This window comes from Crocuta crocuta, unplaced genomic scaffold (genome assembly GCF_008692635.1).
Source record: "Crocuta crocuta isolate KB4526 unplaced genomic scaffold, BGI_CrCroc_1.0 scaffold25, whole genome shotgun sequence".
Lineage (NCBI taxonomy): Eukaryota > Metazoa > Chordata > Mammalia > Carnivora > Hyaenidae > Crocuta > Crocuta crocuta.
The window spans coordinates 7,996,393-8,013,720 of NW_027532015.1; the positions used below are offsets into that span (position 1 = coordinate 7,996,393).

Below are 17,328 nucleotides of genomic sequence, written 5' to 3' on the forward strand. Positions count from 1 at the left end.
GTTTAAGGGAAGTCCCCCAAAGACTATCCTCATTTCAGCTACCAACTGCAAGTTCACAGTCCCCAGGCCACCTACACTTCTGATCAACTAGGCACATCACTGTGTTCACCATCCAGGAAGCTCTCCTAGGCCACAGTGCTCTCAGAGTTCTTACTAAAGTTTCATTATGTAAGCATACTTGATTGAATCATTGGCTACATGATTGAACTCAATCTCTAACCTTTCTCCCTTCCCTGGAAGTTGAAAGTTTGTGCTAAGATCACTATGGCTCAAGACTAAGCTTTCTAATCACATGGTTGGTCTTTTAGGCCTGACCAGCCCCCAGTGTGAGTCATCTACTTAGCATAAATTCAGGTGTAGTCCCAGGGCCCACTATGAAAAACAAAGACACTCCTATCCCTGGGGGAATTCCAAGAATTTGGAGTTTCCCTCCTCCCCAAGAACCAGGGACAAATGCCAGTTGAATTATTTATTATATAACACTTGCATATTGCAATCACCCAGGAAGCTTTTTAAAATGTTCATGCCTGGATCCCACCAAGAACTTATTGGTCAGGGTGCAGCCTGGATATGAGGATTTTTAGGATATCCTGCAGATAACCCTAATTTACCCTATAAACTGTGCTTCTGGCCTTGCTTTATCGTCTTAGTTTGAACTTCTTAGGATATATGTGTTCCTCCAAATTAGATTGGAATTGCTGGTCTGGTTAAGGGAGCTCCCAGCATGCTACTTGGCTGGGCCAGGCATCTTATGATCTAGCTTAGGTCTAGGGTCCCTGTGCTGCATAACCCAGAGTAAACCCATTCCCAACAGAGTCTATGTGAATAATGCCCTGGGTCTATGCAGTGTACACACCGCACTATATAGCCAGGGTACACAAGTCTTAATCTAGTCACCACACATTAAATTAGCATCAAGCAAATTTACCAAATGACCAATTTAGCAGATCTACTGATTTTACTGACATACTTATTAGCTTTAACAAGAATATTTCCACATCTCTATCAGCTTTAAATTCTAATTTCAAATTTAAAACCATCTATGATGGGGGTGCCTGGGTGGCTCAGTCAGTTGGGTGTCTGACTTCGGCTCAGGTCATGATCTCACGGTCCATGAGTTCAAGCCCAGGTGCCCGGCTCTGTGCTGACAGCTCAGAGCCTGGGGCCTGCTTCAGATTGTGTGTCTCCCTCTCTTCCTGCCAACTGCCCCCCCCCCCACTCGCACTCTGTCTCTGTCTCCCTCTCTCTCAAAAATAATTATTAAAAAAAAAGAAAACTAAAAGTACGACAGATTCCCACATAAAATGCTAAAATTTTGAGAAATTTGATATTTTTAAAAATTTATAAAATTCACATAAATGTGATTTATCAGATTATTCTATAAATCGGCCTTTGGAAAACTGGCCTTCTACGAATTGGAATTCTGCAAATTATATTCTTGGCTTCTGCTTATGATTAGCTTCCATCATCTAAAAAAATTTGCTTATGTGAGAAATTTTAAACCCTAGTATTTTCCATCAAGATTTCCTTGTATAGCATGTGATTAAGAGACTGCATTTTGAAAGTGTTTAAAATAAAAAAAAGCAGGAACACAGAGAAGGAAAACATGAACCACTTCTGACCAGCCCAGGTTTTTCCCAGGAACTTGGGAGGAACTCTTTAACAATGAACCAAGAAATCTGTCTGGCAGAAAAAAAAAAAAAAAAGAAAAAAGGAGAAAGAAAGAAAGAAAGAAAGAAAGAAAGGAAGGAAGGAAGGAAGGAAGGAAGGAAGAAACAAAGGAAGGAAGGAAGAAAAATATTTAATAGAATTTGGCAACTATGTTGGGTAAGAGGTTGTATTTGACATGAAGGCCCTGATAATACATTTCCTGAATAAAACTAGTGACTGCATTTATGCATATTATCCTTACCAAGTCAGTTCAAGTTATAATGTGGGCAATTTTTTGTCCACTGACCTAAAGAAGGAATTTTTCAGAAAACTCTTCTTTCTACCTCAGAGTGAAGTAGAAAATAATTTTTAGCAAACTATTTTCTGTCATCATGAAGGAATGGAGATTCAAACTTGTGATACTGATTGCATTTTAAGTTACCTAAGGAAAGTGTTAGGGAGACAAAAATTGTCTTCTAAAAATAAACCAGAGCCATTGAATAGAAACAGCTCTAGCCCTAGCTTTGAAATTGTTCACTCTGAATTCCAAACTTCTACTTTTCAGGTTCTTTCTGAGGTTGTTGGTGAGCTAACCAATCTTGAGGGCTGACACTATAGGACTCAATAAGAATCCTAGTAAATATGTAGCCTACGGTTTGTAGTCTTTGAAAAATAAGTAAAATTTCCCAACTCATCCACATACCTCAATTATCTCATACTATTAGAAGATCTGGAAATACAAAGTTAAGGGTTCTGAGCAATTGGTTTTCAAAGAGTCATTCAAATGGGCTAAAGGTGCATATTAGTTTGGCTTTCACACCTCCTGCTCCTTTTCAAGAGGATAAATAATTACAGTGATTTATCTTTGAAATGTGCAGCTTGGAACTGGATGTGGAGAAGTCACATAATGGTGTCAGCGCTTCAGCCCGAAGTAAATAAAATGGTGAAATATATTTAGCATGCGATAACACAAAGCACTGAGAAACAGAGATAAAAAGAAGAAACTGTCTTTACATGATTAGAGAACTTTGCAAAATACCAAGCTTTTCCAAAAAGGAAATAATTATAGAAAATAGAAACAGTGGGAGAAAAACAGAAAGCCTTCCAAGTTCCAAATTTCCATCCTAATTCTAGCCCCCAAAGGCAGGTCAGTTTCTCAGGCTCTTTGCCTGGGTTTCTCCTCTCCAACTTTTCAGCCTCCTTCCATGTAGTAAGTGCTTGATTCTGGATGCAGTAGAGCAGTTGCTTAGATCTCTAATGCCTTTCAAGGCTAATGTGAATATTCAAGCTAGTGGTGGCTTCCATTCTTTTCCCAGATGCCCATAAGAGGCACTTTGGCAGGACTATGGTGCCGTAAAGAGATTTTACCCTCCAAGAAAGGATGCCTTCCAGTTTTCCCTTTCTGTTAACATAGGCTAGATTTGCAAACCCATATTAATTTGCTTCAAAGGACTTGAACGGTCCAATCAATCAAACAACTGCCTTTTAACTGACTTTGAAATTGAATGCAAACAAAAAGCAGCCCAATAGTTTGTGTACTGGAAATTGCCTTGGAGATGTCTACGCACAGAACCTCGCCCCGCCTACCCCCTTTGCCTGAACTTGTCCCCAGGCCCCATTCCTGCCACCTGAAATTGCTCTTGTGTTGGTCATCACTGAGGACCTCCTAGTTGCTAGATCCAAGTGACCCTCTATCCATTCAAGTCTTATTTTCCAGATCAGAGAAAGCTGATGTTGTTTATGAGTTGATCAATAGACATCATTGAATAATGTTTTGTTTTGTTTTTCTTCAGCATCTCTGACCACTCCCTCACAGCCTTCATTAGGAGGATCTCTTTCACTATGCACTACTTAAATGTGAACTCTGCAGAAATCCATTAGGGATTCTCTTCTTACTCATCTCCTTTTTCATGTGTTATGTTGTTCATTCCTTTGCTTTCCTTGTCACCTTTAGGTTGGTGACTCCCATCTTATATTTCTAGCCTTTCTCTCCTGAGTTTTAATCTTGTATATCTGAGGGTCCTTGGGGAGGCAGAGAATGGAGGGATTCAGGGACGAGGAACACATAAATGGGACCAGAGCCTTCAGTTTCAGAACTGCTTTTCTCCTGGAGTGCCTGGATGGCTGAGTCAATTGAGCATCTGACTCTTGATTTCAAATCAGGTCATGATCCCAGGGTTGTGGGATCAAGCCCTGTGTAGGGCTCCATGCTGAGCATGGAACCTGCTTAAGATTCTCTCTCTCAGGCACGTGGTAGCTCAGTTGGTTAAGTGACAGACTTAATTTTGGCTCAGGTCATGATCTCACAGTCATGGGATGTGGGATCGAGTCCTGCGTTGGGCTCTGCTCTGAGCATAGAGCCTGCTTGGGATCTCTATCTCTCTCTGCCCCTCTTCTACTCTCATTCTCTCTCTCTCAAAATAAATTAACATTTAAAAAAGATCATCTCTCCATCTGCTCTCCCTTCCCTAGTTGCTCTCCCTCCTTTTTCTAAAAGAAAGAAGAAAGAAAGAAAGAAAAAAGAAAGAAAGAAAGAAACTCTTTTTCTCCTTCAGGCTCCTAAAGAAACTAAAAAAAAAAAAAAAAGAAAGAAAGAAAATGTATGTAGAGGCTGCTCTCTGCTTTGCTTGGCATCTGAATCTGAATGTTGGTATAATTGGTTGTAATTTCACTTAGAATTTTTAAAAGTTAAGCATGTAAACACTATTGGGATTTTTTTTCTGCATTGATATTTAGCTGGACAGGTTGGAGATTTGACAATTCCCTTAAATTATATGTCAGTATTTCAGGGCAAGACTGAGAAGACATGTGTTAAAAAGAAAAAAGTTAATGTGTTAGTACAAAGCAATGGTCAGTAACTTCTTTCTTGCATTTCTTATACTAATATTAATATTTATACTAATTTGTGCTATTAACAGGTAGCACTCGTGGCTNTGAGCTGGGATGGTAGCTTTGCTTTACTAAGACCTCAGGAAAAAGCTCTTTTTAGTTTTCTTTTCTTCCAACCCCAGACTGTGGCCTCCTTCCCTGTGATCCAATGTGACCGGTTATCACATCTGTATTCTCAGGAGCAGACAAAGGGCATGCTCACATAGTCCTTTAAGGATGTTTCCCGGAAGTTTTCCAGTAGCACTTCTACCTATGTCACTGGCCAAATCCTACACTGCTGCTTGCAGCTAAGAGAAAAGCTGTACAGTATGGTCTTTATTCCAGGCAGTTCTGTGTCCTGTCAAACATTGTGCTTCAATTACTATGAGTGCAGTGGAGAATAGATGTAGGGGGGCAGGCAGCCAGAAGTCTCAACAATATTGTATTCAAACAATGAATAAAGCCAAGAGAAAATATCTAGATTTATTTGATGACAACAGGTGATGGAAATGTTACTTCTTCAGGAAGATTCTGTAGTGAGAAAAAGACATTTGTATGTTAAAAAATCAGTGAGCATGGGGCGCCTGGGTGGCTTAGTGGGTCAAGCGTCCGACTTTCACTTAGGTCATGATCTCACGGTTCGTGGGTTTGAGCCCCACGTCGGGCTCTGTGCTGACTGCCAGCTCAGAGCCTGGAGCCTATTTCAGAGTCTGTGTCTCCCTCTCTCTCTGACCCTCTCCTGCTCACGCTCTCTCTCTCTCTCTCTCTCTCTCTCCTAGAAATAAATAAAAATATTTTTTAAAAAAATCAGTGAGCTTGCAGGGTTCTGTTCAAGGGTCCTCATGCTCACTCAGCTTCAGGTGAATCACAGGGTGGATGAGCATCCCATCACCACAAGGACTTCAGAGCCTGTGGGCCATTTTCCTGAGAGGTGGTAGGCAGGGAGCCCTTATCCCAGAAGCTTAGAGAGCTGTAGAACCATAAGTGGCCAAATCCTGGTGGGCGGACTTGTCTGAGTGGCGGCAGGCTTGGTATTGTTTCCTACAGAAGTGCCTCTGTTATTTTGTGCAGTTCATCTCTAAGTATTGAAATGAGGACTCCCACCACTTCTCTTGAATTTACAGACTCCTCTGTGGGGATTCTTCTCCCTGCTAGTGAACTTAAATCTTCCTTTGTTCAGAATCTTTCCTCTTTCTGTGTTCTTATACCTTCTACACGACCACACCAGCAAGAATGTGATCTTTGCACACAACATCCACCAAATCCAGCAAAACAGGCTTAATAGACCATTCCTAGCACTTAAGGAGATTTTTGTTTCCTCTTCTTTCTTTGTCTAGCAAAGCCACCTTCACTGGGTACGTGGGTATGCTTTTCATGGCCTTTGTGAAATTTCTAAGCTATAGTGAGCCTTAGATTAAAGGGGTTAAAAAAGAAGAAAACAACAACAAAATTCTTAACTTTCCCAGAACTGAAAAGCTGCACCTAAACCCATAATATTTGAAATACTGATGTTCGGAGAGATAAAATTATGTTGGGCAAATATTGCACATGTACAAATGATTTAATTTCATAATTGCGTTTTAGAAATGCTTTGCTCTTAATCAAAGAGACTCACACCTGCTTTTCTAAATTAGGTTTCAATGTATACATCAAGTGGGCAATGCATTAGGACATCTGGGGAAGGGATTCAAGAAACCGTGAAGACAAATGAGGCAGAGGTAACTCCTGGGCCCTACCAGGTTAACCTTTGTCTTGCCCTTCAGCACACCTAAGTGCCCAGACGTGTGCTCTGACGATGTCTCATTAAAGTAACATAAAATGTCAAAACAGAAAGAGGAAGTCCTTCTCTATCCCCAGGTAAACCAATGCAGGCACTGTGAAAAAAGCAAAGCTTTAGAGATATCCCAGGCTGGGTTCAAATTCCAGGTCTTCACTTAGCTATACTTTGAGCAAGTTACTTGACCCCTCTGATAAGAAGGCAATGAGCAGTAAAAGCCAGCATGGGTTCATTTATTACATCTTAGGTCAAACTAACATAATTTTATTTTTTATAAGCTCACTAAACTTTGTGTAGACAGAACGCATTTTAAGTTTGGCACACTATTAGAAAAAAAATCTCAAGATATGCTTGTGGTCGCAGTGAATAAATGCAAAATGGATAGTCATTATGCATAAGTTTGGAGCGGGTTGACCAACACCTTATAAAAAGTATGTATTAATGTAGTAATTCTACCTGAAAAAAAAAAAAGTATCTCCGATAGCAGGAAAGTCTTGGCCCCTATTGTATTCAAGATTTTATCAACACCTTGAATAAAAACATATTAAAAGCTTGGGTAGCTTAACAGTAGGAGGGACAGAGAATGCACGGGTGACAGAATCAAAATTCCAAAATGGTCTCAATAACCTAAAAAAGTAGGGGCGCCTGGGTGGCTCAGTCAGTTGGGCGTCCGGCTTCGGTTCAGGTCATGATCTCCCGGTTCATGGGTTCGAGCCCCGTGTCAGGCTCTGTGCTGACAGCTAGCTCAGAGCCTGGGGGCTGCTTTGGATTCTGCGTTTCCCTCTCTCTCTGACCCTCCCCCTGCTCACGCTGTCTCTCTCTCTCTCTCTCTCAGAAATAAATAAAACATTAAAAATTAAAAAAAAAAACTAAAAAAAGTAGCTGAAGTAAAGTCCAATAATAGCTGTGTCAAGTTCAGCATTTAGATTCATAGCTACTTGGCATAGGAGGATGGTACATGGTTGAGGATGGTATCAGGTCAGCACAACCAGAGGAAGTGGACAAGACCCACTTGGCTGGTACGTATGGTGAGAGTCTGAGAGAAGAAATGACCAGCTTGAAAGGGGCTCCATTGGCCAAATTTTAGTGATTGTATGGGTTATAACCAATTGAATAAAATAGGAATCCATGAGCTTATATTGAATAATTGAATTAATATGTGAGGAAGAAGAGAAAAGACTGCCTGATAGTAGATTGCTAACCTAAGAATTGAGGCAAGATTGATGGACATAGAAAAAAAATCATCATTTGGCAAAAATCATAGTAATAATTGTTTCAGACAAAAATCGATGGAGGTTAATACTAGTGGGTAGAAGTAAAAAATACTTAGTAATTAACTTTACAGTGGAGAAATCTGTCCAGCATCATTTTATCTAAGTTGTAAAAGTCAATATCAGCAGAAATAGGACAAATTGACATCATGTGCCTCCTGATACGATGTACTAAGAACATGGCATTGCGTTCATGGCATTCCTGTCAAAAGTTAACCACTGGGATCTAATCATAAAGAAATAGAAGACGAATATAAATTGGGGAGAATTCTATCAAAGTAACTGATGTGTACCTTCAAAAGAGTCAAGGTCACAAAGGTCAAAAAAAGACCGAAGAATTATCGAGATTGAAGAGGCTCGAATAGAGGCATGAACCAAAAAGGAAGGGTGCTTATTAAGGATGCTATTGAAGAAATCAACAAAATTTGAATGGGATGTGTTTATTGGGTGGTAATATTATATTGATATCAGTATCCTAATTTAATAATTACATGTAGTAATACAGGAGAGGATCCTTTTACTTTGGGAAACATGCAGGAGTCACGGGCATCATATCTATAACTTACTCTCAAATGATTCAGAGAATTAGAGAGAATGACAATGGGAAAAAGAGAGATGAGACAAATGTGGTAAAATGTTAACATTTGGGGGAATCTGAGTGAAGGAGGCATTGTTTCTGCAGCTTTTCAGAAAGCCTTAAATAATTTCAAATAAAAGTTTTTAGAAATCAATTACATAAGTTGAAATGAGACACATGAACTAGCAAAGTGTTAGAGGAGAAATTTAAACCTTAGAGTAGCTCAAGGCTCACTCTACGTGACTCTCAGGTCTTAAAGAGTTGGTGCATTGATATGACCAGGTGAAAGGCAATCTTTGTGTCAAGAATCATTCCAGCACAAAACAGGCAGAAGAGCTGTCAGCTAGGCTTCCTGAAGTCAGAAACTTGCATCAGGAAATGTACTGGGGACCCAGGCAGCCGCTCACTGGTGCCTTTTTCTCTCTTTGGCCACATGGTCACTCATCTCTGCTTTTCTCTGCAGTTACTTCGTCCTTTTCTCTCTCTGCACATCGGATTGCCTTGCTTCTCTGTGGACAGAGCAGAAAACGGGCCTATGTAGGCCTGCAAATTGTTGGGAGTGAACGTAATTGGCCCTGTTGAGTCAGGTACCCAGCTCTGGCTGGGTGAGCTGATGCAGGGAGGCTGGGGTGATGTAATCCTGCCCACTTGGCCTCAGAAGAATGTGGGAAGCAGATGTTTCAAGAAGAGGCACGAGCGGGCAGGCTGTGCCTATCTCAGCAAAAGAACAAATGAGCCAGAGTTGGATGAAAGGCCCAGCTTGATGAGTGAGAAGGTTGAAGACATCTGGTTCTACAGGATAGCTCAATATGTAAGTGCTACAGCATGACCAGAGAATACAGAGCCCATCGAATCGTCAGGAATACCACGGCAACAAATGTATGCTGGTGCAGGTGCGTTGAAACAGTGAGTCAAATACCAAATACTCAAATAGTGCTGCAGCTGTGAGTGACGTGAGTTTTCTAACATGGAAACTAGCTCTTGATGAAATTCTGAATAAAATGAAGTCCAATTTTTCCTTGATCTACATGGGAGCTGTAGAAAATTCACTGCATACTGAAAGCTTGCAAAAATATTTTGTGTTTAACACAAAAAAAATGCAGTTAGGCTGTGGGTTTAGACAAACAGGCTTTTAGCCTATGGGAATATTGAGCTGGACAATCTAAACTCTTGCAGGATGAAGGAGAATTCTTTATTACGTGGGACTCCCATACACTGCAGCGGGCCCGACATCCCTGTCCCCTCCCTAATGGCAATAACCACCCTCCAAATTATTGCAGCAAGCCCCAAGTGCCCCACATTCTTCCAGGATGCTTCCCGAGGTAAGTATCACTATTAATGACCACTAGTTTAGAGACAAGTTCACCTCTGCCAGGAGTAGTCAGTGGGTTACTTCTGCTTTATTGGAAGCTTTATCTAATAAATCCCTTCCAACTCTAACATTCAACAAGCCCATAATTAAACCTCATGAAGCCATCACTTGTTCCCCTTCTGAAATGTAAGTCTTTTTTAACTCCTTTGATATTCAAGAAGATACTCAACCTTATACCAATACTCACCAAAGCTATGTTATTCGGGACAAAATTCTTTTAGCTTCAGATAAGAAGCCACACACAAAAGAGGAATTTATTGTCTTAACTTGGAAATACAAGGGTGGAGTTGATACCAGAACGACTGGATCCTGGAATTTGGGTGAGGTCTTGGCGTCTCTCTCTCTTTCTCTTCTCTTCTTTCTCCCTTTCTCCCTTTCTCTCTTTCTCTCTTTCTCTCTCCCTTTCTTTCTTTCTTTCTCCCTTTCTCTCTTTCTCCCTTTCTTTCTTTCTTTCTTTCTCTCTCCTTTTCTTTCTTTCTTTCTTTTCTTTCTTTCTCTTTCTTCCTCCCCCCCTTCCTTTCCCTCCCTTTCTCCCTGTCTCACACTTTCTCTTTCTGTGCACTGAGTCCAGTGTCTCCCCTAGTGATGGGCAGATGGCTACTGTCCATTCACGTTCTATCTGTTCTATGAAAGGCCTTTGCTTCTTTCCTCCTCCTCCAAACTATGCCCCCACTTCCAGCAGAAAACGACGACTGTGAAAGTATTAACATTATGATCACTTGTTTGTTTTTCTTATTCATTGCCATATCTGAGCAACCAGCATAGCATTGCCCATTTCAGTCACTTAAAAAATACTGAATGAATGAATGAATGAATGAATTGTTTAGTTGGAACTAGAGATTGCCCACCTTCAGTGCTGGTGTTTCTCTCTAAGACTTTCCTAGACATTTTGAAAACATGGGTAAAAGGCAGCAGTGGCTGTATATTCTTGAAGCAGGCATTAGACTGGCTTATGGTGCAGAGATGTAGAGGCAGAACAGAAAAACCCAGTGGGAAACATCCTCTTTACTCCAGATCTATCCAAGGAGCTTCACTGTCCAATTACCCAGGTTCATCCCCTTCTTACTTCAGGCTGAGGATTCCTCATAGGAGAATAAAATCAGCATTAAAGAAGTTGGCTAATTGATTCAATTAGCATATAACTGAGGTCATTTCAACTCATTAGGTCACTTTAAAATTTCATTTTGGTCCCATGACTCTTTCTACACGTTGTTCTTTGTAGCACACTAATAGAATTGGGCCTCACACTGAGTCATAGTAAAAGGGTTCTTCTACATAATCGCAGGCTCCAAGGCCAGTCTACACTGGATGAAACACTTTACCACACTTAAAAGCATGACATTACGTATTGTTCTAAATATCTTCCGAGTAATAAGAGTCTTTATTTTTTCTTTATGCGAAATTAAAAAAAAAATTAAGTCAAGTTGCATTTAAAACCGAAGCAGGGCAGGGTGGGCCAGAATGCTAGGGTTTAAAAAATGTGAACAACATCCTTAATATAGCTGTTTGTGACTAACCCAGTGGGTGTGACACCCAGGGGAAAACAATAAGCTCACTTATCTTGAATTTGAAAAGTTAGAGGTTAGAACTCTGCTATTTTTTGAACATAAAAATTATTCAAGGGCCTACTCATTTTAAGAAAAGATTGTTGATGATGGGAAGGTACGCATTTAAAGACTTTTAAATGGAAAAAAGTTTAATGAACAAATCAGAAAAACGCAATCTATGCCTCTTTGCCCCTCCCCAAATTTCATGTCTTTTAAAAATTGTATCTTTTGCTAAGGATCTCACTCTGCTACAACTGCTATGGCAAATACAATGTGTTTTTTTTTTTTTTTTGAGAGAGAGAGAGAGGGATAGAGACAGCATGAACAGGCGAGAGTCAAAGAGAGAGGGGGTCACAGAATCCGAAGCAGGCTCTAGGCTCTGAGCTGGCAGTCAGCACAGAGCCGGACACAGGGCTCGAACCCACAAACCATGAGATCATGACCTGAGCTGAAGTTGGACGCTTAACCAACTGAGCCACCCAGGCACCACAATACAATGTATATATAACAGAATCAATTCCATGAACAACTTCTACCTTTGTGGCAAAACTGGTCTTAGAATCAATCCATGGGTACACTTTGTAAGAATCACTAAAGTATAGCAATAGTTTAATCTATGGATCATCCAAATGCCAAGCAACTTCTAAGCATTTTGTCAATGGTACTTCTAACTCTCACAAGACATCATTTGATAGGTACTTCTATCATCACCCCCTTTTTTTCTTACAGTGACATCAGCTTTATTTTATTTTCTTTTTTTTTTTTTTACAAATAGTTTATTGTCAAGTTGGTTTCCATATAACACCCAGTGCTCATCCCCACAAGTGCCCTCCTCCATGCCCATCTCCCCCCTCGCCNCTCATCACCCCCATTTTACAGATTAGAAAAACCCAAGACTTGGAGAAGCTAAATAACCACTCCAAAGTCACATTGTTATTCAGGGTTGGAGCTGGGATTGAAACTTGGGCTGGCTGACTTCTATCCATGGTTCTGTGTTGCCTCTTAGACCTAAGCTGTGTATTTCATGGGCACACAAACTTCTGTGTTTATGTACAAAGGAGACTGTAGATCTGAAACAGATATTCAACTTAATGATTCATCTTTTCAATGCAATTTAAAAAGCTACCTTTTTCAGTAACTATGAGTGTTACTATACTATTGCCATGAACAAAATGGCTTAAAAGACAACATCAACCCAAAGATAAATTTGAGATATGATTTGCACAAGTATATTGTATAGCCATATTCAAATGGAAATGACTCAAAAACCACTTACATGTTTGCCTCTTTTGGGCGTCTGGATCCTGATTCTTCTAACCAGATAAGAATGACCTAGCTGCAAAAGAATTAAGAAAACATAAGAGAAGAAAGGAGATGTGAGAATTCCCAAACCCATACTAAATTAACTATATTTTCCTTTATGTTATTTCTGACATTCTGGCATCTGGGACCTTGCTGACCAAGGAGGAACTGCCCCTCCCAGGGTTAGCTAATTCCTAGAGATACCGTACAACTCAGAACATTCCCTACAACTTTAGAGCCTGCTAACATTATTCAAATTAGCCAATCCTAAGCCTGCTTACCCAGCTTCATGAATGCCCTCCTGTAAAAACCACAATAAACGTTTTTGCCCAGGCTTTCCCTTGTTTCCTCTGCTCCTTGACCTACCTACATGGCGTGCCATGACTCTTGTTTCTAGGGATTTGTGAGTATCAGAAATTATTCCCTTATGTCAGTCATTTCTGTGTCTGTGTGTCTTACCATACTTGATTAAAACAAATCCTGGGTACATTTTAAAACACATATCCTATATAGGAGTGCTGTTTCAAAGGGCCACATGCACCCCAATGTTTATAGTAGGGCTATCAACAATAGCCAAATTATGGAAAGAACTCAAATGCCATTAACTGATGAATGGATAAAGAAGATGGTGTGTGTGTGTGTGTGTGTGTGTGTGTGTGTGGCCTTCTATCCAGCAGTAGTGTAGATCCAAAGAGCCTGAAATTACGTTCCCTGACTCTTACATGGCATCTTTGTAACTGAACAGACTCATGAAAACTCAAGGCATTGTCATTTATCTCATTTGAGCAATTAGCAAAAGTGTGATGTGCATTCACCTTGTTCATCAATTAGCTGCAATTGTATCTAAAAGCAAAATGTGACACAAAAGGAATAATTAAGATCTCTAAATACCAACTTGGTACGAAGGACAAAGAAAGCTCCTTGTTCAGGATTTCTCAAATTGGGCGTGACTTCTGTGTTTTGAAGTTAGTGGCTAACCCAAATCTCTATTCCTCTTCAACTTCATAGTTTCTGAGTTTGAAAATAAAAATTATATGGAAATAAAGATGATGGATATGATAAGAAAAAGGCCCTATTTGTACAATTAAAATTATGGCTCATGCAAATTGTGTCAGCGATTCGGAAATCTTTTCAGTGGGAGATTTAATATCAATGATTGAAAGAGAAAAAGGAAAATCAGAATACTGGCTGGGTTACACATAGCCTTAATGTGCTCCTAAATACAGTGACTGTGGAAGAAGGCAGACAGAATTTAACACATAAATGTGACTCAAATTAACCAGCAGGTGTCACTGTTTAAATGTATTGGCAACAGTCTTCCAGAGTTCTGTGTAAAGCCCAACAAGAAATAATCAGTTTTGAGTAAGTTGCACTAGCTCAAACCAACAAAAAGAATGCTTACAAATCCATGTTCTTAATTTATAACCCCAATTAAATAGTGACTTAATTTCTCATTATTAAAATAATTATTGGAAAATCAGTCTAGGCTTACTGGTGGTAAATTTACAAATGGTTGCAAATTTAAAGTCAAAGTCTTTTAAGAATTAAAAAAAAAGTCTAATATAATAAGTCTATGTTCCAAAGGAAAGTAAAGATTCTGCTACATTGTAGGACAGGATTTCAATTTTTAAGAGCTAAAGATGTTCTTTGATTCTATATATGTAATTTTGAGTGAAAGAAAACATTACTCTTTACTTCTGTTGAGGAAGCTAGTGTATAATTGTATCTACCACCTAAGTACAATGAGTCTTGTATGATCTTGTCTGTCAAAGGAGATTGTGAATGTAAAACTGTTTTTGAAAAATTGCAAAGTGGTGGTTACATGCAAGTAAGATTCCGTCCAACTTGCACAATGTATTTCTTCTGTACCCCCCACAGTGGAAGGGTCCATAAAACGGAAGACAACTATGAGATTTGAAACACCTACTTTTGTGAGAAGGGAATATTATGAGAACAATATTAACTAACATTAGTAATATTATTAATAATACTCATTATGATTATTATCATTAAGAAGGCATTATGATAGTTCATTCAGCGTTACAACCACTCAGTGGGGGTAAATATTCTTCCCATTTGTGAATGAGAAAAGGAAGACTAATAACCTGAGAAAATTGGCAAACCTGTCTTATCCCAAAGCCTAGGTTCTTTCTACTGAGTCACCACATGATTTGAACTTTTATAAACTGAATTATATTCTTAATGTTTGCTCCATTAAATCAAAAGTCAGCTAGTGGGGCTCCTGGACGGCTCAGTTGGTTAGGTGTCTGACTCTTGATTTTGGGTCAGGCCATGATCTCATGGCTCATGAGATTGAGTCCCAAGTCGGGCCTGCTTGAGATTCTCTCTCTCCCCCTCCCGCCGCTCCTCCCCCCCTCAAAATAAATAAATAAACATTAACACTTTTCAAATTCAGTTAGAGAATCCTGCTAATCAGAGAAACCCAGTGATAAAACATTTTGTAGAGAAGAAAATAGTAAAGCAAAAGGTCTCATCTAAATTGGCACGTAAAGATTATGGCTAAGTAGGCCATACAACTAATCAGTAGAAAACTTGTAATTCGGTGTGCTAGGATCTATCTGATAGATTCTCTTGTTTTAGACCAGCAGTCTTCCAACCTCCTTTCATCCATCTTTGTGGCATCTCGGAGTAATCTGGCAGGATCTCAGCAATCTCAAGAAGAATACTCATGAATGTTTGTTTGTTTGTTTGACCATATCAGCTAATGCATGGTAACTGGTTAATACAAACCAGAAGCCTGATTTACAATAAAGTTTTAAAGAAGCAAAGTAAAACTCCAGTGTTTTTCGCCTATTCTTGCTAGTACTGTTCTATATTTACACTTGAACATAGTAATACAAACACGTAAATTAGCACAGGTCCCTATGTTCAGGCTGGAAAGGTTTCAAATCAATATAGTTTTTCCTCTTGCTTGGCCTTTATGGTGGAAGAAAGAGGTAGGTTGAGCTCAGTTGAACTATTGACCGAAATAAATAAGTTTCACCCAAAAATATTTCCTTCCAATATGCTCCCCTCTCCCAAACCTATATAGATGGACCAAGACTTTCCATGTTGATAGAGATACTGCCAAAACAGCACTAATCAGGTTGCTTCTTGTTTCAAATTCTTCAGTGGACTGCAGAGACCATACTTAGCATGGTTTCAAGATGGCTTCCCCACCTGTACCTCTTTCTCTCCCTCCCAGAGTCCTACTTCTCTTCCTTCAACTAAAGCTGTGACTCTCTGGGAAAGAGTTAGGGCTTCCCACACTGCTCCTTTAGCACCACGGACATAATTCATGTTTTCTCATTATAAATGTGATTCATTAAAATCTCTCTCTCACTCACTCACTGAGCTCCTTGAGACAGACGCGGAGTTATTTATCTGCACATCCCAAGTGTCTACCAGTGACTGGTTTATAGCCAGTTCTCAGATGCTGGCGGGAAGCTCTTTTCCAAACTACTTAGACACTCTTTTCCTCTTTCCTTCCCTTCCCTTCTTGAACAATTCCATTCTAAAACTGTTAGATAGGCTCAAGCAAGGTAAACTTTACATTGGCAGGTGGCACGTTTAGGGAATTACAAATATGGATGAAAAACTAAAACAAAATCTGTAATGTTGCATCAGAATTGGAGGTACTGGTATAAACTCCTCCTGGATGTAAACAGACAAATACAGATGTGTATACACACATACTTCCTAATTCTGTCTACTCAGAGGACCTGGGAACAGTAACACATCAAAAGAATGAGCGTGTCTAGCACTAAGATCTTAGTTTCTAAGGACCTTTCTCCTGCTAAAGAGAACCAGAGATCTTTTGAAAATGGCTGACTCTAGGGCTGTGTCACAGAAATACATGGAATATTTTGGACTAGGAAGTACGTAAGTGCTAAAGAATGATGGAGACATGTTAAAAATTAGCTCCAATGGATTCCCACTGGCCAAATCTGGGACACTTTGAGCATCGAACAAATATAGAATGGATCGTAACCATTTATTAAAATAGTATGCACCATGAATGCATACTTACATTACTTATGATTCCATAAATAATTGAATCAAATGGAAAGTTTGATGAGTAATAGGATACTTATATAGCTTCAAAACATTTCCCCCAAAATATGGATTCATTACAAAGGGGGGAAAGAGTGAATTTATGGTGGTGAAGGTTGGCAGAGAAGCTTAATCAAGACAATTAAGTTCAGGTAACAGGACACATCAAAATCACTCCCCCAGAGCGGAAGCGGTGTGAACACCGCCTCACTTCTGCGATACTCTTGCTACAGAAGCACAACCTGAATCTCATCAGACAAACCCAACTGACAAAGGGACATTCTCCACAGTGATGGGCCTGTCATCTTCATAAGTGTCGAGATCATGACAGTCAGGAGACACTGAGGAATTGTTACAGAGTCACGAAGCCCAGGGAGATGTGACAAGTAAATTCAATACGTTATTCTGAACAGGAGAATTTACTATAAACTACAACTGGTGATTAAAAGAGGTTTAGGGACTGGAAGTAATAAATTATCAACATTAATTTCCTGATGTTGATGGTTGTATTGGAACATCTAGTCGGTATCTTACTTGCCAATGATTTTTTTAAACTGTTCTTTGCCCTGTTGTAGTTGCAACTTTTTTCTCTAGGTCTTAGATTACTTTCATATTTTAAAAAGTATTTAAAAAAAAAAAAAGGAACAAAGGAAGGAAGAAAACAACGAGACCATGCCATTGGTATTTTAAAATTCTAAGCCGGATGACGGCTAGAGTCCATTTTAGAGCTGCGGTGCCTACCGTCTCCGCCTTCAAGAAGCTAATGGAAGAATTGTGCTCACGCCATTCGTTTTGGCGAAAAGGAAAAAGGTGGGGATTTAGCCTTGACTTTTCGGCGGAGGCAGCTTTCTAACTACGCTCTCCGATCAGAGGCGCCCGGCCCGCCCGGGCTCTGCCCTGGGGAAGCGGGG

At 39.8% G+C, this 17,328-nt stretch overlaps 2 protein-coding genes across 2 annotated transcripts in view; one reads left to right on the forward strand and one right to left on the reverse strand.

Annotated features, from left to right (window-relative positions):
• The window catches only part of UTRN (utrophin), a 563,065-nt gene that overhangs the window by 545,046 nt on the left and 691 nt on the right, over positions 1-17,328 (reverse strand). Inside the window, exon 2 of the mRNA XM_077776104.1 lies at positions 12,339-12,398. The gene's annotated coding sequence lies outside the window, so the exon portion shown is untranslated. The remainder of the gene's footprint in view (positions 1-12,338; positions 12,399-17,328) is intronic.
• Positions 9,321-17,328, forward strand: part of LOC144241578 (uncharacterized) — an 11,459-nt gene continuing 3,451 nt past the window's right edge. The window contains exon 1 of the mRNA XM_077776159.1: positions 9,321-9,465. Coding sequence (XP_077632285.1) covers positions 9,321-9,465 — 145 coding nt within the window. The remainder of the gene's footprint in view (positions 9,466-17,328) is intronic.